Here is a 20,439-nt window from a genome sequence, read left to right on the forward strand (position 1 = left end):
ATGTTGAACGTGTTTCTGGAAGACAATGTTTAATGAAATTTACACTTACTGAACAAATATAGCTGAATTTTTCTCTACGTTAAGTAAAACATAAATATTTTGCAAGCATTTAAACATATCTTTAAAGGGCTGTAAAGATCTTATTCTGGACTGTATGGTCCTATTTTCAATAATTGATAAAGCTAAACGACATGCTTGCCTTTCTTACAGAATGGCCCAGTGTAGGCAGAGAAAGTGCAGTCACAGGAGAATCCACTGTATTTCTCTCTACATTTTCCACCATTGTGACACAGGTTACCATAGCTGCTACAATGTCCAGGACAGCCTGGTTCAACTCCTGGCGTTATCTTTGCTCTCTCTTCCAGGTCAAGGGCCATTCCATTCAACTGTAATGAACGAATGCATCCCAAAAATCCTTTCTGCCTGGATGCTGTCCCGCCTGAAATAAATTCATATGAGCTTTTAAAAATTTAAAAGAATTGATGTGTAAAAACCTCTTTATGTTTTACAGCCCCTGAACAGTCTGTTATGAATTTCCAAGATACAAGCCTATGCATGTCAAAATATTTATAAATAGCTTTAAAAACATATCTGATTTCTTTTTTGTCAAGCAATTACAGCAAACCCCTGAAGCTTTTAATGGGAAACCAGGATTTTGCACAGTAAGATACCAAGCAATGATGTATACTTCTATTAAATGACAAAGGAGTAACATCCAGAAATTAGGTGGTTTTCTTTTTTTATTTTTCTTATTTAAAGAGAGGAGAGGAGAGGAGAGGAGAGGAGAGGAGGGGAGAGGAGGGGAGAGGAGAGGAGAGGAGAGGAGAGGAGAGGAGAGGAGAGGAGAGGAGAGGAGAGGAGAGGAGAGGAGAGGAGAGGAGAGGAGAGGAGAGGAGAGGAGAGGAGAGGAGAGGAGAGGAGAGGAGAGGAGAGGAGAGGAGAGGAGAGGAGAGGAGAGGAGAGGAGAGGAGAGGAGAGGAGAGGAGAGGAGAGAAAAAAAAACAAGAGAGAAAAAAACAAGAAAGAAAAGAAAAAAAAGAAAAAAGAAAGGAAAAATGAAAAAATTACTTGGGAGAGTGATGAGTTGTACACTTTTACTCTTTCAAGATCCTACTGACTGATCAACTGATCTGTGTGTCTGTCCATTTGTCAGTGTCATGGTATGGATCATGATACCCCATAGCTGGTGTCTGGCCTGACATGCTTTGTCCCATATTGGAAGCTATGTCCATTCTTGAGTAAAAGGAAGGTTTATCCCCCTCACTACAGAGGAATACCGGTCAGGATATACCTGACTACCAAGCATATGTGATTAAGATACGGGGCAATCCTAAGGCTAACAACAATTGTTGCTTCATTTTTTTTCACTGTTGTTCATTTTTAGCATGCTTTCTGACAAGCTTTATTCATCCTGATTGCTTAGCAAGGTCCACAGTCCCCATACTGCCTCTCTTGTCCTTTGTTGCACAACTTACTCTGATATTTCCTGTCATTTGTTCTCTTTTAAAAAGTAAAAGCTGAAAATACTCCACAATATGTAAGATTACCAACTATAATTCTCATGCATTGCCAATTAACATTTGGTTAAATATTTCCATGTGATCATCCATTTTAATCCTTTTCTGTTTCAAAGTTTGTAAAATTGTTGGTGTTACATGGAAAATCTTGACATAGCTGTTATTATTTACAGATATAATGGCACAAAACCACCTAACAATAGGAAGATTTTACGTTATCTCTGCTAAAATGAGCATTTTGATGGCAGCTTTAGGCTTTGGTTCTTCTTCTGGCTTCTTTGGAAAACCAGAGGCTATACATCTAAGAAGTAAAGAAAAAGTGTTTTAGCCTGAAGAAATCACAGTCCTAGTATGTTAGGAACTGACTGATGGGTGACTATGGCAGGTACGAGGTATATGAAATGGCATTTAAGTAAAGAGTGCCTCTGCTAATGTCATTCTTAGGACACTGTATGTTTCCTTTTTTCTCTAGAACCTTTCATTGGCTTGAGCAGACAAGCCTGAGTCTGTACCAGTGGACTGTCAGTGGAAGCAGTCAAACAGTAAGTCTCATTACTCTCTCCGCTGAAGAAAATTATATTTAATTGAAGAGATGAAAATATCTTATGAACAGTTGGGAGTTATAAAAGGTTGCATTATCCAAAAGACTGGTTTAACTCAAGCACAAAATAAACACCATATTGATCCACATGACAGTATTGCAGTTGCAGAAACAGATTATCCAAAATAACTTGCTATAGTCATAGCAAATCCTCACAAATTATATTCAGGAAATGCATGACACAAATGATTCAAATGAATCACTATCATTTGTCATGTCACATTTCAAAAACACTGTTTTGACTGAATAAAATTAAACAAATGCCATTTTTATCAGTTCTGCTTTAAATTATTTCAAAATAATTGTACAAACTCATAAGGGATTTCAAGGTACATGGTACTATAGTCATTGTTATTTCATTTAAATCCCAGGATCTTCAAGAATTTTCAGAGAGGAAAAAAACCCACAGCACTAGAAGTAAAACAGCAGAATCACTCTTTTAATACGATTATTCACCTGAACATTATGTGAAGAAAACAAGCTAGACAGCTTGCTTGTAGATAAGTCAAAACAGTTTTTAAATTGTCAGCTCCATACAGGAGATGGATGTATATAAATGTACTAGAATTTGTCAAATTATTTGACCAAAAAAATCACTCTCTTCAATGGCCATTTCCTTCATAAAAAAATTGCCAGAAAGTGCAACCGTCAATACAGGTTAGTACAGTATTAGATTGTTTGGGAGAAAGGTTAGAAGAACTAGAATCTGTTAATTGTCAAAATTACTAGCAGACTGTTTAGACTTGATATTAGCATAAACACCTGTAGAATTAGACTGTTTCTTAGCCTTGCTTCACAGATCAGACCTTGCAAATTCAAACTGATCTAATTTCAACTGTTCATATAATAGTAGTTATATGGTAAGTCAAGTCAGAGGACAGCAATGTAATTTATTGTAGTATAGTAAACAGAAATCTCCTAGTCCTTCCATTAATAGTTCTAGTCCATTACCGTGAATATAAACTAATTTTAAGATTTCTAACTCCACTATAGCTAATATCTTGGATATCTTCTTTGTTATAGAAAACTCTTTCATGCTTTTAATAAAAATATAAAATTCTCCAATGTTTGCTCTAGTCTCTATCTTCTACCCTTGATGCCTTTTGAGGCACAGGTCAGAATTCCGATCCCAGCATACCAGGGTTCCCTCTCCATTTAATTTTTTCCTAACGATTCACAATTTCTGTAGGTACAGTTTCAGAACACTATTGCCCTTAAATGCACTCCTCCCCAGCACACAGCAAATAAAACATACATTCATTTAGTATGATGTGTCCCACAGCAGATCTAGGTAAAGATCTGTTTAAAAGCAGGACAGGCTTTACAGGCTTTTATACTGTATACCATACATATACACCAGAAACTTATAAATTCATAATATGGCAATATTACAGTAAGAATACTACCATGTACATAACACATAACTCTATATAGCTCTATGTAATAGATAAATAAACATTGATTAATTTTTTGTTATTCCATTTCTGCTTTTCCAGTATTTTATCTAAATACATTAATGTGATATTTGTTAAAGTACAAAGGCAGACATATTCAGGTAAACTTCCTTTTAAGCTTTCACAGTTTAGACAGAACCAACCATAGATCTGGATTTTTCCTGCTTGTGTGAAATCAAAGAATAGTTCCTTTCTCTTGTTTCCAATACTAAGTAAACACAGTAATTATTTCATTAAATGTGTTAGCAAAGGGCAGAATGGTTTGGGTTGGAAGGGACCTTTAAAGACCATCTAGTCCAACCTTCCTGCCATGAGCAGGGACATCTTTCATTAGATCAGGTTGCTCAAAACCCTGTCCCACCTGACCTTAAATACTTCCAATGACGGGACATTCACAACTTTTCTGGGCAACATAAGAAGTTGTGGATGAAGAGAGACAACAAAATTTCCTTGAAATTACAGAAATAACACATCTTCCTTCAGCAGATGACATCGTCTCAAAAAATGGTGCAAATGGAGATCCTTTAGTTGTTCTTAAAACAAACCACAAAAGAAGAAAACTTTGTTTGAAATCCTGTCCAGCAGTAACTATAGGCTAAGGCACTGTATTTGTAATCTCAAAATTGAGCTACACCTCCATGGATTTTTCATAAAGGCTCTCATCTCATCATACAAACTGTTTTCAAAAGACCCAGTTGCCATCTTTTTTCTTACTTTTTTTTTTCCTTTTCTTTTCATATTTTCATGATGATAACTAGGAAAGATTCTGTTAAATGAGTGCATACCTACAAAAAGCTGGCTGTTGAGCTGCAACCGAATATGCCCATCAGCTGGAGCACTGTGAGACCTTTGAGGAAGCTGATCTACTTGTAAGGATGCCTCTTTGATGTTTCGTTCAGCTTTCACATAATGCCACTGATTGTCATTTAAGGAAGTGAGTGATTGCACTGAAACTTCGCTAGGTCCATTTCCAACATCGAATGAAAAAATCACTTCAGATGGAGCTGGAAAGAAGACAGTATTAAAGGACATTTAAATTATTTCATAGTTAATTGGGTCACAAAAACATTAAGTGGCAGAACAAGTTACTTTAAGGCCTAGCCTACTGTTTCATTGGATAAGACTGATTGTTTCAGGGGAAAAGTTTACTTCCGGCCTGTTCCCAAAGTTCATCCTTCAGACTCACCAACAGTGAGAGCAATGATTTGTCAACAGCATGGATATCAAACTGTTTGTGGACCCCTAGAGAGCGTAGTAGTCAAGAAACAGTGAAATGTTCTAGCTTTATTATTTTCAGTTTGGATAAAGAGCATCTCTTGCTGACATACTAATTGATTACCATTGTTAACTGTATTTAAATTATCACCATTATAAACCAATCAACATCTTCTACTCTCTATTTGCCTTTGTTATTTATTCACACAATCTCTAAAATAATAGAGGGTAAATTTTGATTTAGTTTATAAGACTATGTATACAGTGCATTAAATTGAGTCATTCCCTAAGCAACTTTCACATTACACAGTTTTATAGTTTGCTTAGAAAATCATAACTGAATCTTTGCAGGTCAAAATAATAAGATGAGGAATATGCCAGAAATCGAAGATCTGAAAATTATTAATATTCTCTCTGAAACTGTTTCTTTCACATATCCAAGGACAATCGTGTATGAAAATAAGTAACCCCTAAACAAGGGATTACCAGCATTTTGAATTATTAAGGATTTGATTAAAGGATTAGAGGTCTGAGAAGATTCCGTGAATCCAAGAGAAAAGTTCCCATTTATGTCACTGGACTCTGAGAGAAAAGCAAAACAATTAGAAGTAGTCAAGGGAAAGAAATCAGCTTCAAACAACATTTTCAAAGATTAATTTACTGAATTTAAAAAAAATCAATGGAATATTTTTATTTTCTTTTCACTTTTTAAAGAGACATTAGACTTTTTATAACATTTAGATCCACTTTGGCCAACCTTTAGACTGAGTAATGCCACATGGTTGCAATCCCTTAAGCCCTGAATCTGATTTTTATAAAGTATTTTTCTATAACAGTTGAACCTGAGGGAGAAAAGCAAAATGACAAATACACAAAGTATTTGACTTTCCAATAAAATAAGGCATAATGTGCAGTCCTTTTTTAAACAGAACACCTTTTGTAATAAATTATCTCTTTTGCTTAAACATCAACAGTGTTTTATACAATAATAAGAAATAACTGATGTCTAAACCAAGTTCCTCATTAAATGAATTTTAGGATAAATTTGTTTCATTTGGATGAAGTTGAGAGCTCAGTCTCCCCTTATTGAAGTGTAAAACAAAAAAAACCAACCACACAGTAGGGAAACAAAAACAACAGAAACTCCATGTGATCGGGTAAAGATAATTTCTGTTGAATGTTACCTTCTGTAGGGAGGTCTTTGTAATCCTCTGGGTACTGTTGGAGTGAAGCCTGAAAACACAAATTCTGCTTTGAACTCACTGAATGTGCCTATTAAATAGCATATCAGAATGACAGATCTGATAAATAATGTTACTGTTTAGATTTTAAAGGCAAGAAAACACATAACAAAGATTTTGAAATAACCAATGAAGTAATGAATTATGTTAGTACCACTAAAATGTAATATAGTCTTGAAAAAAAGGAACCAGACGCAGAGGTTCCAGAGATGAAGGCCCAGATAGCAATGATGATCATATGGTTATCCGCTGGAGTGTCTGAAGACTGACCAGAATATGTCAGAAAAAGTGAAAAATATAATCAGTTAACAATCTATAATATTTTAAATAATTCTGTTAAAACCAGCTACATTGCAAATGTGGAAGAAATTTGGCATTTATAAGCACAGTGGTCAAACCAACTGTGTAAGGTATGCCACAGGACATGGAGAGATGCTGACTGAGTTCTAAAATTTGTCCTCTTGTGACACAGGACTGAGGCAAAGACCGCTTTGGTCATTTTCTGGACAGCAGGGGAGGGTACGTCCAGGAGTTCTCTTCTGGTGCAAAAATACTTTGTGGGCCCTACCTACCTTGGTGTTACTCAAAAATTTTCCAAACATCTCAGGGACTCTTGTAGCCCTAATGCATTCAAACATAGGCAAAGCACAGCTATAGATTGGCAAAGTGGAGCAGCAGATGCAGTTGATGGTAATCATGGAGAGTGGTCAGTGGCTAGCTGTGGTTAAAATGGCTAACAGAAAGCACAGTCACCAAGAACCATTCAGAGTATCGAGGTTGAGCATCACATGCAGAAGCAGAAAGTGATTACCAAGTAATATGCTACAGAATACAAAACCCAAGCACTTTCCATAAACAAAACAACTGAATTCCACTCATCCTGGACAGTAAGTCACGAATTTGAGCAGATGAAGGCCAACAGCAACTGTATATTGGACTCTTCAGAACTATTTCCAAAGCAACCGCAGAAGACCCTCCAAAGTAATACACTTTAGTGTTCCTAACCCTACTTCAAATTTCTGTTTAACTCATTGCTTTTAAATAGGAAATAATCCTTCAGTGTGCACTCAGATAGTATAAGATAGTTACCTAGACTTTTGGCTAGAAGATGTAACCTGCAGTCATATAAGTATTTAATAGAGTGTACTATTTAGAGTTGAATCAGCCTTGTTGCTTTCAGCCACTCTTTCTGCAGAAGATTACAGAAACTCAGACAAAAATTCCAAGATATGAGTTCCTCTGTGAGAGGAATCCTAAAATACAGTTAGGATGCACACCACCATTTTTGCAATAGCTTTCTAGAATATTATACACAGATGGACTGCAGTGTTTATAACTTCATAAAACCAACCAAACAGCACTAAACTTCACATTTCCTATTAGGATTCTTGATCTGACACTTTTGCTTTGGCAAAGTTAGACTTAAAGGTATAAAGATCATTACGTCATAAATAAAAGAATTAGATATAAAACTTGAGAAAAATCAATAAAGGGCTAAGAACAATCATTGTGTTCACACGTATGGAATGCCAAATGTTAGTGACATAATGAGTTTTAAATCATTTCTAACACGTCCTCATCTTAAACACTGACACCTGACATTTTCATTATTGTTATTTATTATTACAGAAATCAAAAAAAGACATTGATTTATGTGGAACTATTAATAGAATATCAAGTGTAGGTTGGTGATTTACGTTCAAATCTATTATAAAAGAGTATATGATGATGAAATCTAAATGATCCCATACAATATGAAATGTTCAAGGTGATTTTTTTTTTTTTAAAAGAAAGGTACTTGTAATGGAAATGTATATTGCTCATTTCTGACTGATATTACCCTCAGTGCAAATACACAATTCTGGCTCCAGTGCAAACAATCCTACCTATGACAAAGAAAAAAGAATATGTCTGTCTATTCAACGAATTGGGATGTTTCTGGAAGTGAAGACATATCTCTACATGCTACACAATAATGAGATAAACTTTGTTTTTTTTAAATGCTGAAAATACAGACCAATTCAGCCTTTCACTTTCTCTCATGCCTCACTAGTCACAAGTCATATTAAAATGAGAAGTATACAGTAGTCTGGAAGCTTATGAATGAATAGGACAAGTGACATGAGTTTGTCTGCATATTATTATTCTGAAGAAAGACTTATGCTCTTCTGCCAACTGTCTGAATAAATTTAGTTCTCAGAAGCATTCCTTTAATCCTTCCATGATTTAACTGTTTATTTTGAAAATGAAAAATCATTTATCACACAAGAAAATCATCATTGCTTCAGAGATTCTCCACTGAAGTGCTGAGCCAGTACGTTTTCTGTATTACATGACACAAGTTATAATGCTACTGTGTTTTCACCTGTTCACAGAACTTTAACAGAAGGCAGTTCATGCTCTTGATAAACATGGCAAAACCACTGTTGAAAGCAGGGTATCTTTCAAATATAGAACTACAGTTTGAGATAACGCAAACCAAATTGATTAAGCATTCCACAATATTCTATAATTAAACTGCCTACAGAAGAACACAGTAGGTGTTTTCCTGTTTGTTTCGATAACCTAAGACATTAACATTTGCAAAAACCAAGCAAACAGAATATTTTAGTTTTTAATAAAGATACATTAACATTTCTATAATAATATTTTGCCTTATATGATATATATGTTCTATATATATTTATTTGTATTCTTCATTGGAAAATGCTTGAGTGTGATAACACAATATATTTGTAAAAAAATGAGGAACTGTCTAATCCCAAGGTAAAAGGAGTTCTAAAGAACCCTCAGAGGCATCTGTCAAGTATAAGACTCTTTAATTGATGTGCCATTTCAAATGAATCCAAAAGTTTTTTTAAAAAAAACTTCATCCTTTTAAATATTCTCCCTTTTAATAATGAACAATGTAAGACTAAAAAATTAGGTCAACTAAGATAAAACTTTCATTCTACACCAGTTGCCTTACTGAATTTAGTGAGACATTTAATTTTCTCTTGTGCAACAAAAATGTATTCATGTGTAAAAGTCTAAAGATTTGGGTATGTATAAAGAAAATTAAAAAAAACCCAAAACCCCAAAAACTAATGATGTGAAAGTGAGACTAAGATAGGATACTGTGCCACAGAAGGTCTGAGTCACACGTTGTGACTGAGTGAATCTCCCAGCAGCCACATGTAATGTCTTGCCTTAAAATTTGGAGGGCGAGAATTTGGTGGCAGGGATGCAGTGAGTAAGGGAAGAAGGAACAGTCTAAGCAGTCAGGGGCCGATTTCTGTGCTCTTAGGTTAAGAACACTCTGAGGCAGAAATTATCTTTGAGTGGATATTTGTATAGTCTCAGTGCTGGGATTCGGGGGGGAATGATAAAGTAGTAGTAATAGTAATAGTAGTAGTAACAGTAATAAAGCTAGAGAACAGTTTTAAAATATTCCCTCTTTAATTTAATTCTAATTTAGTGCAACTGAAACCTGCTATAATAATAATAATAATAATAATAACAATAATAATAACAACAACAACAACAACCATCAGTCATGTTACTTACAGTATAACTCTATCCTTATGAAGTCTTGAATTCCCAGGTTTTCTAAAAATACTCCTGAGGAAGCAGTAGTTTTAAAGAAAAATGAGACATCTGCACTGAGCTCTCCATGGAAGGTGGGGAAATGCAGGTAGGACGCCTCTGTGTTGAAGGATGCTGAATTCCAAAATGTTCCTGGTTGTCAAAATGAAAGATTAAGTGATAGATATAGTGTTATCTAATATTACCACTACAAGTTTTATAATGGGATTAAACAAAGGAAAGCACCCAGGTCTAGGAAGGGGTTGCAATGTTCAGAGAGTAACTTCCACAGAAGCCTCCTGCTTAGTCTATAAAACAAAAAGTGGGGGTTCTTGGAGACACAGAAAAATGATTCAGCAAGAGCAATTAAGGTGATCAGTTCAGAAAACCAAAAACCAATTAATGGGAAATAAAATGCCTGGCATCTCAGCTAGACAGTCCAGTTAGGGCCTGACATATCCTTTTATGAAGCAAATAAACATAGCAGCTTTGAATGAAGTACTATACCTACATTAGCCAGTATAAACAATAACTATGATAGTTGTTGTGTATATTTCTCACATAACAAGGAAAAAAGTTTTGTTATTATTGTAGTCCAGTGAAGTTTTACCAGATATCACAAAGAAGGTAGGATACAGCTCCTAGTAATGACTGTGGAAGGAATAAATAAAAAAAAAAATTATGAAGGTATTGTCTCCTTTAGTTGACTGCAGTTTAGAAAGGTATATGCATTCTTACTTACATGATAAATCCAATGTAAGTCAGTTTTACTCAAAAAAAGGTTACAAGATCAAACACATTTTGTTGGTTTGATTTTTCTTTAAGCTGGCATTTAATCATAACTTGTTAGATTTTGTTCTTGATTATTGAAAAGCTTATGTAAAATCTCGAATAAGACCCTCTTCTAATAAGAACATAATCTGCGTTTATGGTGTTCAACTAGAAGTACCTCGTTATTATCGCTGAATTCTTACAGATGTATCTGTATTTCTTTATTAAACGATATTGCTTTCTAAATCAAAAGAGGCATTCAATATCTTCCTCTCTAATTGAACAAGGCCATTGCACATTCTCCTGATAATGCTGTGATCTGGGTCTAAAGCAAAACTATGATCTTTGCTCCAGACACTCTTGGTTTTGGGGAGGGGGGGAGAAAAAAAAATTTGCAAATTTCTCTCTTATCTGCAAAATCAAAGCCTATGATACAGTGTACACAGAGGCCAGGTCCACAGCCCAGTGAACTAAAATCAAAGTCCATTCACTCATTCCTCCTGACTTTTTAGCAGAGTTTTAATCAGGGTTCAGATCCCACACCTAGAAAAGCAGCATGGCAGGATATTCATATGTATTCTGGCAATGGCTTGCTGCGACACTTGCCACTTGGGAGTACTGCCAGCCATCACAAGTTAGAGCAGCCATCAGGACATTTTTTACATGGTAGGGCAGAGCTGTGAACAGATGGCTTAGGCTGGGAAAAGAAAGCGTAGCTTTGCACCTCACTCTCCTGTGCTGCCTGATGGGCTCCTTGGAGTTATCATCGTGTGAAAAGTGCTGCCAGCCGAAGGCAGCGGCCTTACATATTGGGATCAATTTTAAGCCCGTGTTCCTCAACTGTTTCAGGTCATGGCTCCCACACAGCAAACTTCACCACAGTTATGACTCAAGTATATAACAGCTATTTAAAAAACAATGGGCTGGCTGTTACCAGTAATTCAAACACAATAGGAAGTTTAATACTAGTAATTTATACAAAATTGGTAAAACATTGCTAGTAATTAGAAGAGAGACAATAGTGGCAGTAACAGTCCAGTAGAGTAATGATACAATTAGTTTCAATGAAGCATTTGAATTATCTTTGTAAATCAGAATGGAGTCCTTGGGGGAGGACAGGGAAGTTCTATTCCTCCTCTCTTAATGTCCTGCCTTCTCTTACCTAGCTGTTCTTTTTCTCAGCTCTGAAAATTGTGTGATTTATGAATGTTAAGCTACTGTATCAATAAAATGGGTCGAATATAGATCTAGCAAAAGTACATTACAAAGTATCTTATGCTGTTGTAAATCAGGGTGGGAAAAGAATTTCTTCACTTTACAATATTTGGCTCACAGTCTCCTATTTAGTTTTCTGGAACCACCAAACAACATGTAGTTAGGAAATCAATAATATTTAGTATTTTATCTGAGTAGTAAGACTGCAGTATTCCTATGAGTAAAAAAAGAAGATCCTGTTTGTTATAAATAAAACAGCAGCATATTTATATTGCAAAATTTACTTTAGTTTTTGGCATATATCAACTACTCTTACCAACTTGGAATTGTAAAGTAAAATAGGGAAAAATGAGAAGAAGATAGATAAATTAGCCATTCTAATGTTGCAAAGATAATAAAAGTGACTCTCAAAACAACTGTGCTATTGCAAATTGTAGCACTCTTCAAGTTTTTAATCAAAACTGAAATCTGTTCTTTATTTGTATCAATTCTTGATATCGCTAAGTGTTGCATCATTCACTCTTTCATTGTAAAACTCCAAGAGGGATAGTGAGTGCTGAGGCAGAGAAAATAAAGATCTTATGTTGCCAAACAATATTTTCTGTACGTATGTTTTTGACTAGTCTTCCCTCTCCCCCAAACAAAACAAATCTCTAATTGACATGACATAAAATACTACTCATCTCTTATGGATTGACATAGCTAAGGCACACTGCTGTTAATCTGGAGGTGCTAGTTGTATTCTCAAAGCAGCTGCAGTCTTTATGAAGATGACTTTTAATGTGCCTTCCATCTTTCCCATATTCTCCATCTTGGAGGGATTTTGTGAAACACTTTAAAGGTACCGAGACAGCTTCCAGCAGAGAGTGCTCTTCTCTGTAAGAGCCAGCTTCTGGTCTCTGGTAGATAGACAGGATCTTTGAATTTCACTCGAATGTCACTGTGATCAGATTATAAGTGCACAGTAGTAGTAATGTGGAAGGTTAACACTCTAGAAAGCATGCTAATTGTAAATTGTAGATCCTATTAGTCTGTCTGATCTACATTACTGGGTTATCTGATCTTAGGTAAACTACCAGTAGTTGATCAGGATTTTGCCTGTTGTCTTTGGTCTGCTCCTCCCTATCTGGGCTCTTAAACTGATCTTTACATTATGTGATCATCTATTGTTTGTATCCTAATGGTTTTGTCTGTTTGGTTTGGGTTTTTCGTTTTGTTTTGTTTTGGGTTGTGTGTGTGGGTTGCTTTGCTTTATTCCTGTGCAAAACCAAACAGGAAAATCATCACTACCTATTACATTTTAGCTACATCTATTTCTTTCTGTGTTTGCCCAATATTTCTGTCAGTTTTGCTACATGCAAAAATTTCCCTTCATCCAGCACAGCAGAGAGGAGTCCAAAATTACTGAGAAGTGTGCAAATTGCTTCTTCTAAAGCTATTGTCCTAACGTTATGAAGTCTGACCAGCTGGCAACTGTTTGCCTCTGAGAATTTGTGGAGTTCAGCTGCCCCATCTGTATCACTACTTCCAGCTCCACTGCATTGCAGCTTATTATAAGATTTGTAGATTAAAATACCAGAAGGGAAAACTGCAATCATCTACTTCAACCTCGAATAGGCCACAGTCTGTATAAATTCCCTGAATCAATTCTTGTTTGAAAAAGCACCTTTATTCTAGGAAAAATATTCAATCAATTCAATTAAAAATTGTCTATTTATGGAAAATTCATAAATGCTCTTACTGTCAATTTGTATATATATTTATGTATGCACACACACTCAGCCCATTGGCCTAGCTTCAAATCCCAACCACTGGATCTTTTTCTGATTTTCTCGCCTGCTTCCAACATTATTTGAAAGTTCTTACTCTATGAAACTCCATTTAAGGTGAGCATATCACCTCAGATTTTGCCTGAGTTAAGCAAACAGATTAAGCTTAAGAGGCTTTCACTAAAAAATAAATCTCTTAACTTCTTTAATGCAATCCTTTAACCTTACATCCTTTTCATATAGTGAAAGCTGTAACCTGTAAACTTCTTGATTATGCAGGAAGCAGTAAAGAGGATCAAAATAATGTTGATTAGATTGATATTAGGACAAAAATAAATTAATATTGTAAAGCTAAATAAGAGGAAGAAGTGAACACTCAGTATACAGTTACGTCTGTTATTAACAAAGACATGCCCTGTTTTCTCAGGCTACTGCAGATAGATGAAACAGATTTTTTGGCTAAACTTACAAATTTACTGTGCTGCATTAGTGAAGGTATCATTTATGATCAGTTAATACAGTTGGTCTCTAAAACTATTATGTCCAAAGGTCACACTAGTTTTTTTGGTTTAAATGTCAAACTGGGAACTTACGTTGAATGGATTATCTGCTCTCATTTACTTGCTTGTACTATCATTTTGCAGTTGAATTTGTACATTTCTTTTTTTTTTTTTTTTTAATTCAATCAAGTATGTGACACTCCATCAAATATCTTACTAGACTGCAAGTATCTCACCTCACCAGTATTGCCTTTACCAGTACCGAAGTCCCTCAAAATTCTGGCCAAATTTACTTTATATAAACTCATGCTGAATTATACATGATCTTTACATTGCATTGCACTATCCTTATGTTATGTTTTATTCAATTAAGATCTGTATCATCAATTTTATTTTTGGGCCAAGAATCAGTCTGATGCTGACAAATTATAATTACCCATTTATGACACATAATTTTGGCACATTAGCTTTCTTTCTGTGTTCTGTATTTCTATCTTCTAATACTTACTGGAACTTCATAGTAATAAATCAGAGTATTTCCAGTGAGTTATTGCAAGGAAAACAAACAAAAAAACCCCTTGAATGGTGTGTTTTCTTAAAAGTCCACTCATACTAACTGACTCTTTTTATTAGAATTTAAACAACATCTGGCTTTTTCTTGAATAATGACAAAAATAATGGAGATTACTCTTTAATGAAAACCATAGTATTTCTATCTATTAATGGCCCAAAGGTTTCTTTTGTCCTCATATGCTTCAAAATCTTTCCTGTTAGCCTACTCAGTTGATATAGGTTAATTTGAATCTTAACTTTCATTATATTTAGATGTATTTTTCCATCTGACACCACAAGTGCTGGCATACAATTTATTAGACATATTGTATTGTACAGCAGAAAAGGGAACATAGAAATGTATTGGTAATATATTTTAAAGGTGACAGAAACGGGTGAGTGCTACTCATATGTATAGAGCTGAGTGTCACCAAATCCTACGGCCTAATTTCTCTAAATGGCAATATTCCTCTAGAATATCATTACTACTTTCATTGCACTTTGGCATCTTAGAAATATAGATAGTTAACTCTATCACAAATGCTGAGAAAAATCATTAATATCTGAATGGAACTTTATAGTTGTATTGGTTTTGCTATTATTTTTCTTATATTACGATACTCTTTCCTGCTTTGCTCTAGCAAATATGGTTTGGTTTTCTATAAATAACACACTTCATTGAAGAGAGTCATTCTATAAAACCTAACATAAAAAAAGCAAGTACAGTAACACAATGTTAAATAAAAGAGTCAAAATAAAAAATGTGCCGTGAAGACTAGGTAACTTCTGCTGGACTGCATTTGAGTTATGATACATGACTTCTTAGAAGTACCTAACGAAGTAACTCTAACTTGGAAACTTAGTCAAGGGAGTGCATGGTTTATGACAATTCAATTTAATGAACTATTTATGGGTCTACTTTATTTTGATGTGGGCATAAACGATTATTTTTATCTCTAAGTAGATGTCCTAGAAGGAATAGATTATTGATGCAATGAGAATTTATGATCTTTTGGGTTTGAATCATTTAATGAAGTACTAAGTGTATCACAAATACAAGTAAAACTTCTCCTCCACATTTTTATATGGTATGCCAATGAGTTGTTCTGAAGAACTTATGTCCTTAAGAAAGAACAAAAAACATGTTTAATAACAGGATATCCTCTATGAAGTCGAATTGTATAATTTAGTTTTAAGGAGTGACAGAAAAAGAAATAAGCAATAATCTCTCTGGAGAGTACTCGAGTCATACTTATGAATCCAAGAATATCTATTTTTCCTTGTTTGACGGTACTTCTGAGAAATGGGTGTTTGCTACTAGATATTTTTTTGTGTTCTCCACCTATCCAAAGGTGAAGAAGAAAATAAATATAATTAAAAGTGCATTTAATTAGATCCTCATGGGTTTCTGCAGCCTCAGATTAGAAAAAATCTTAATAACAGTCTGCTTCCCTCCTGCAGCTTCAAAGTGCTACTAAGGTGTAATTGTTGATCTTACAAGAGAGTTTAGACTTACTTCATCAGTTTTGTCTAGTGTGAAACTTAATATGTAGAACTCAGAAACTACTACAACTCATGTCTTTTTACATTTTCTGGAAAACTGAACTTTAAAGAAAATTTTCATTATAAAAACCCCTGCTGATACATAAAGACCATTGCAAAAATTCTAGTAAATCATACATTCAGTCATTTCCAGTATAATGATTAAAATAATGGAATAGAATGGAATATTTATTGTAATATATAATATAATTATGTTGTATATGAGAAAAGATATTGATATAATTTAATACAATATAAAATATATTATATATCATTTGTTATATATTATATACCCTATATTATGTGTTATTATACTATAAAAATATAGAATAACACAGTATGACAATTATATGATATAGGTAATCTATGTGACACACTATATAAATTATATGATACAGAATATATAACATATTATATGATGCTTCATATTTATATATTTTATTATATATTATCATACAATTAATATTTTACTCAACACCTTGCACTTTGATTTTATGTGAAAATTCTATGATTTTACATTAATTTTTCCTTCAGAAATCCTGTATTGTTTTCTCAAATTTTAGTCCCTACTTCCCTAAAAGCATGCCATCTCTTAGTATCTTTGTCTTTACGATGTAAACGGCTGAGAAAAATTGCATTACTGCTCTTATTAAATAACAGAAGTGAATGTTCCTTTTCCAGCTTTTTGCTATATTATTACCATTAAGTGGTTATATTCTGAAAGGTCTTTTCACTGAGATTATTTCAGTCCCAAATTGCTTCTTTCTGAAGTCAAATTTTATAATGTTGTCTGACATTACGAAAGTATTTCTCTGACATTCAGCCTCTGACTTTTTGTGCTTGTCCTCATGATATTTTAGAGTTCTCTGTTGCAGCTTGTCTAGAAATACTGTGATCATTTAGCATCAGCATGAAATTTTGCAGCAATTCAATCACTCAGACTAAGCAAACATCACATAAAGGCAGGGAGGTCAATGGGTGTCAGAACTGTCTGTATGTTTTAATGATTCACCCGGGGAAGCTAGTTGGCTTCCATGTTTTAAGATTTGTGATAATTGGGGTCAGGTTATATAATTAATAGTAGTTGGGAACTTGGTGAGTAGTGAATTTGAAATTCGCCCCACTTATTAGTACTACACAGGCTGTAAATACTTCTGTTTCATCGCTGTCATTGTGTCTGGTTTCATTGTCCCTGGCCACAATGGAGGCCTGCTGCACCATAGGCTGTATCAACATAGCCAGTCAATTGAGGGAGGTGGTTATCCCCCTCTACTCAACACTTGTAAGACAACATCTACGTACCACCTGCAATTTTAGGCCCTCCAGTACAGGAAAACCATTGATAAACAGGACTGAGTATGGGGGAGGCCGCCAGGATGTTCGGGTCTGGAGTACTTTTCCTGCCCTTCAGACTGAGGGAACAGGGCTGGTTCAGCCTGGAGGAGGGACAGCTTTGTGGGAGACCTGACAGCAGTCCCCAAAACCTAAGGGGAAATCATCAAGAAGATGGAACCAGGCTCCTTGCATTGGCGTAAGGTATAAGTATCAAAGGCAATGGGGATAAGTTGAAACAGCAGAGTTTCGGGCTTGATCTAAGCGAAAAGAAATTCTCAATTAGGACAGCAGCGGAGCAGGCTGCCCAGAGAAGCAGTGCAGGCTCTATGCTTGGGGGCTTCAAGCCGCAGTTTGACAAAGCCCTGAGAGACCTGGTCTGAGCTCACGGCTGATCCTGCTGTAGGCAGGACAGCTCCTTAGGTCCCTTCCACTCCAAATTATACCATAATCCTATGTCATAACCCCATGATTTACCAGGTCTTTGATAGATAAGATAAATGATCAGCTCACAATCGGATGTCAGACAAGTGAAAAGGAAGCACCCAACAGGTTTTTTTTCGTGTCTTATAAATTTTCATAAGAAAATTAGAATGCACTGCTGTAACACACATCTGTTAACAAATCTTCCAGACATAATTACCCTGACAAGTCACAGGAATGAAAGCAGAGATGACATAAAAATAAATATATGCTAATTTATATTTATTTATCTGTGCAGTCTCTGGAGTGAGCCTAAAAGTACAGATCGGTTCTTCTTTACTGATATTCACTTCCTTTTATTCGTAAAGGTTGAAGAAATTTGAGAAACAGACACAACATCATATGATGAAGGAGGAAAATCACATAACGAATAAAAATTGTAATTTGTAATGAATTGAAACAGTGAAGTTCATGAAAACTCATAAGATAGCATTTGACGTAAAGGAATTAAGCTTATTAAATATTTTAATCCCTTAATCAACTGTAGATAAAATCCATTCAACACTTCAGTTAAGATCGTTAGCGTGTTCTATAGCATTGCTTCTCCTGACTTTTGTTTACAAACAGCAGCAGCCATAGAATTTTGTGCAACAGTTTACTATTGAACATAAACCAAATCTGTTTTCTTTGCCAATGAAGAAGGAAATTAATGAAATCAGAAATGTCACCATAAATCTTCAATAAGGTATCAGTTTTGCTCCAGTTGTCTCATTACCTTTAAATGATTTCTTCACACATTATATTTTTGTGGTTACTACATACATATTCAGGATGTACAAGCTTTATGTTTTGAATTACTGTATAACTTTCTAAATTTTAAATTCTTATGTGGAGTTCAAATTTTGCTCACAGATATTGCATATACTGGATTAATCTCCTGTAGTATAGTTTTCCTATTTGCACAAGTACTCAGAGGAGTTAACATGCATAAGGATTGGTGATGGAGGCATGCATATCTAGTGAAGGGTATGTTTCACCCGAGGTATGGTAACCCTTCATGTAATCTTTTATTCATAACTTTAATTTGAATTGCATAAAACCACTGGATTTTGTACTCAAAATATCTGTTTGAAAACTATACTATTTCTATCTTCACTATTGATGTGTATCATCAAAAATATATCTTTATGATTGTACCCTGGTTTGCACTGGAGCATGGCATTTTGTCTTTTTCTTTTCTAATTACTAGAAAAGCTGGATGAAATTTTTACGCAAGTGTATTTTAGGCTGTTTAGCAAATAACATTTAAAATGTATTGCAGTCAAAACCCATTGTTGCTTAGCAAAACTCTGTAGTTGTTACTTACTGTCACCATGGCAAAGCAAAGGCCCCAGTTTGTAAGCTGCTTCGGAATTTGGTCTGTCAGTATCTGTGATCACAATTTCAGTTACTGGTAGATGCTCCTTGTAGGAGAGGAATCCAGTATCATTTGTCCTGAAAAGGTAAAATGAAAGCCACAGCTCTCCTAAACATTTCTGATAAACATTTCATTATCATTCACACATTGCTGGAGACAAGGAAAGAATTAAATTCTGAAAAAAAGTGCTGCGTAACTCTATAGGTAGTACAAATAACGTGAATACAAAAATATGCTTTGGTATTGATATTGTGATCATTTGACAGGATTGAAATAATTTCACAGGAAGTCGGCAGTTTTATGGTTGTGCTTGTCTGCATAAGCATGAGAAAACTTTTTGACATAAATGGCTATCTAATTGGATGCCTAAGCTACTGTATTTGCCCATGTCAGCAATTTTATGTTGCTGAGGACATTCTGTATCTATAATGGCCTGTCTTTTAATTATGGAATATTAAATGGCTTGGTATAACTTTCAAATAAGTCTAACTTTTTTTTGCCTTTTTCACCTTGACAAAAGTTAAAAAAAATCAAATAGAAAAATATAAAGTCATGCTGAATGTACAGGAAAAGCAGCACATGCTACAAATAGGTAACTCGCAGAAAACGAAATATACAGCCTAGTACTCAGAACACACACCCAGTACTTGTAATCTTAGACCAAATTCCTTGTTTTTAATCTTTGATTAATTCCTTGATTTTAATCTTTGTTAACATAGTGTCAGAACTGAATTTCTAAATTTCATAAACACCAGTTTTGACCTTAAAATTGCTTCCCCTGAACCCATGGAAATATTCAATCGCTCAGGACCATTCTGGAAAATTCAATCTGTCCATTCAATCCGTTTGTAGCTGAATCTTCCCTTTAATGGGCAAAGCAAATAGCTCAGAGACAACAGTACAAACTCAGAGAGGGGACGCAATATGGAACTCACACTGCTCAGAGATTAATGAGACACGCACGTCAGCAATCAAGCCACGTGTCTCTGGGAACGTGGCTGGGCTAGCAACCCCTTCTCTCAGTACACCATGCACCGGGACTGAGACAACGGGAAGAGATTCCATCCTTGTGCTGAACGAAATTAGTGACTTTTTTCTCCCCTCCCCCCTCCCTTTACTAACATCACCATCTTTCCCCCGTATACAATTTCTGTTTATCTGCCTCGGAGCACAGTGCACACAAATGTACATTTTTTTTCAGGAAACTTTTTTTCTTAAGTGAGGAATGCAAAACATTTTTTAAAAAAGTGTTAATTTTTGATGAGGTGAGATATTGCAGATTTCTAATTTAGAATTCAAAAAAACCCTTAGAAACTAGCTTACCTC

General features: G+C 35.0%; 1 protein-coding gene across 1 annotated transcript in view; it reads right to left on the bottom strand.

Annotated features, from left to right (window-relative positions):
- Positions 1-20,439, bottom strand: part of CNTNAP4 (contactin associated protein family member 4) — a 238,273-nt gene that overhangs the window by 18,910 nt on the left and 198,924 nt on the right. Inside the window, exons 15-18 of the mRNA XM_075526550.1 lie at positions 19,063-19,190; positions 9,575-9,745; positions 4,358-4,576; positions 200-439 (exon numbers count right to left, since the gene is read on the bottom strand). Coding sequence (XP_075382665.1) covers positions 200-439; positions 4,358-4,576; positions 9,575-9,745; positions 19,063-19,190 — 758 coding nt within the window. The remainder of the gene's footprint in view (positions 1-199; positions 440-4,357; positions 4,577-9,574; positions 9,746-19,062; positions 19,191-20,439) is intronic.

This window comes from Mycteria americana, chromosome Z (genome assembly GCF_035582795.1).
Source record: "Mycteria americana isolate JAX WOST 10 ecotype Jacksonville Zoo and Gardens chromosome Z, USCA_MyAme_1.0, whole genome shotgun sequence".
NCBI classification, from domain to species: Eukaryota; Metazoa; Chordata; class Aves; order Ciconiiformes; family Ciconiidae; genus Mycteria; species Mycteria americana.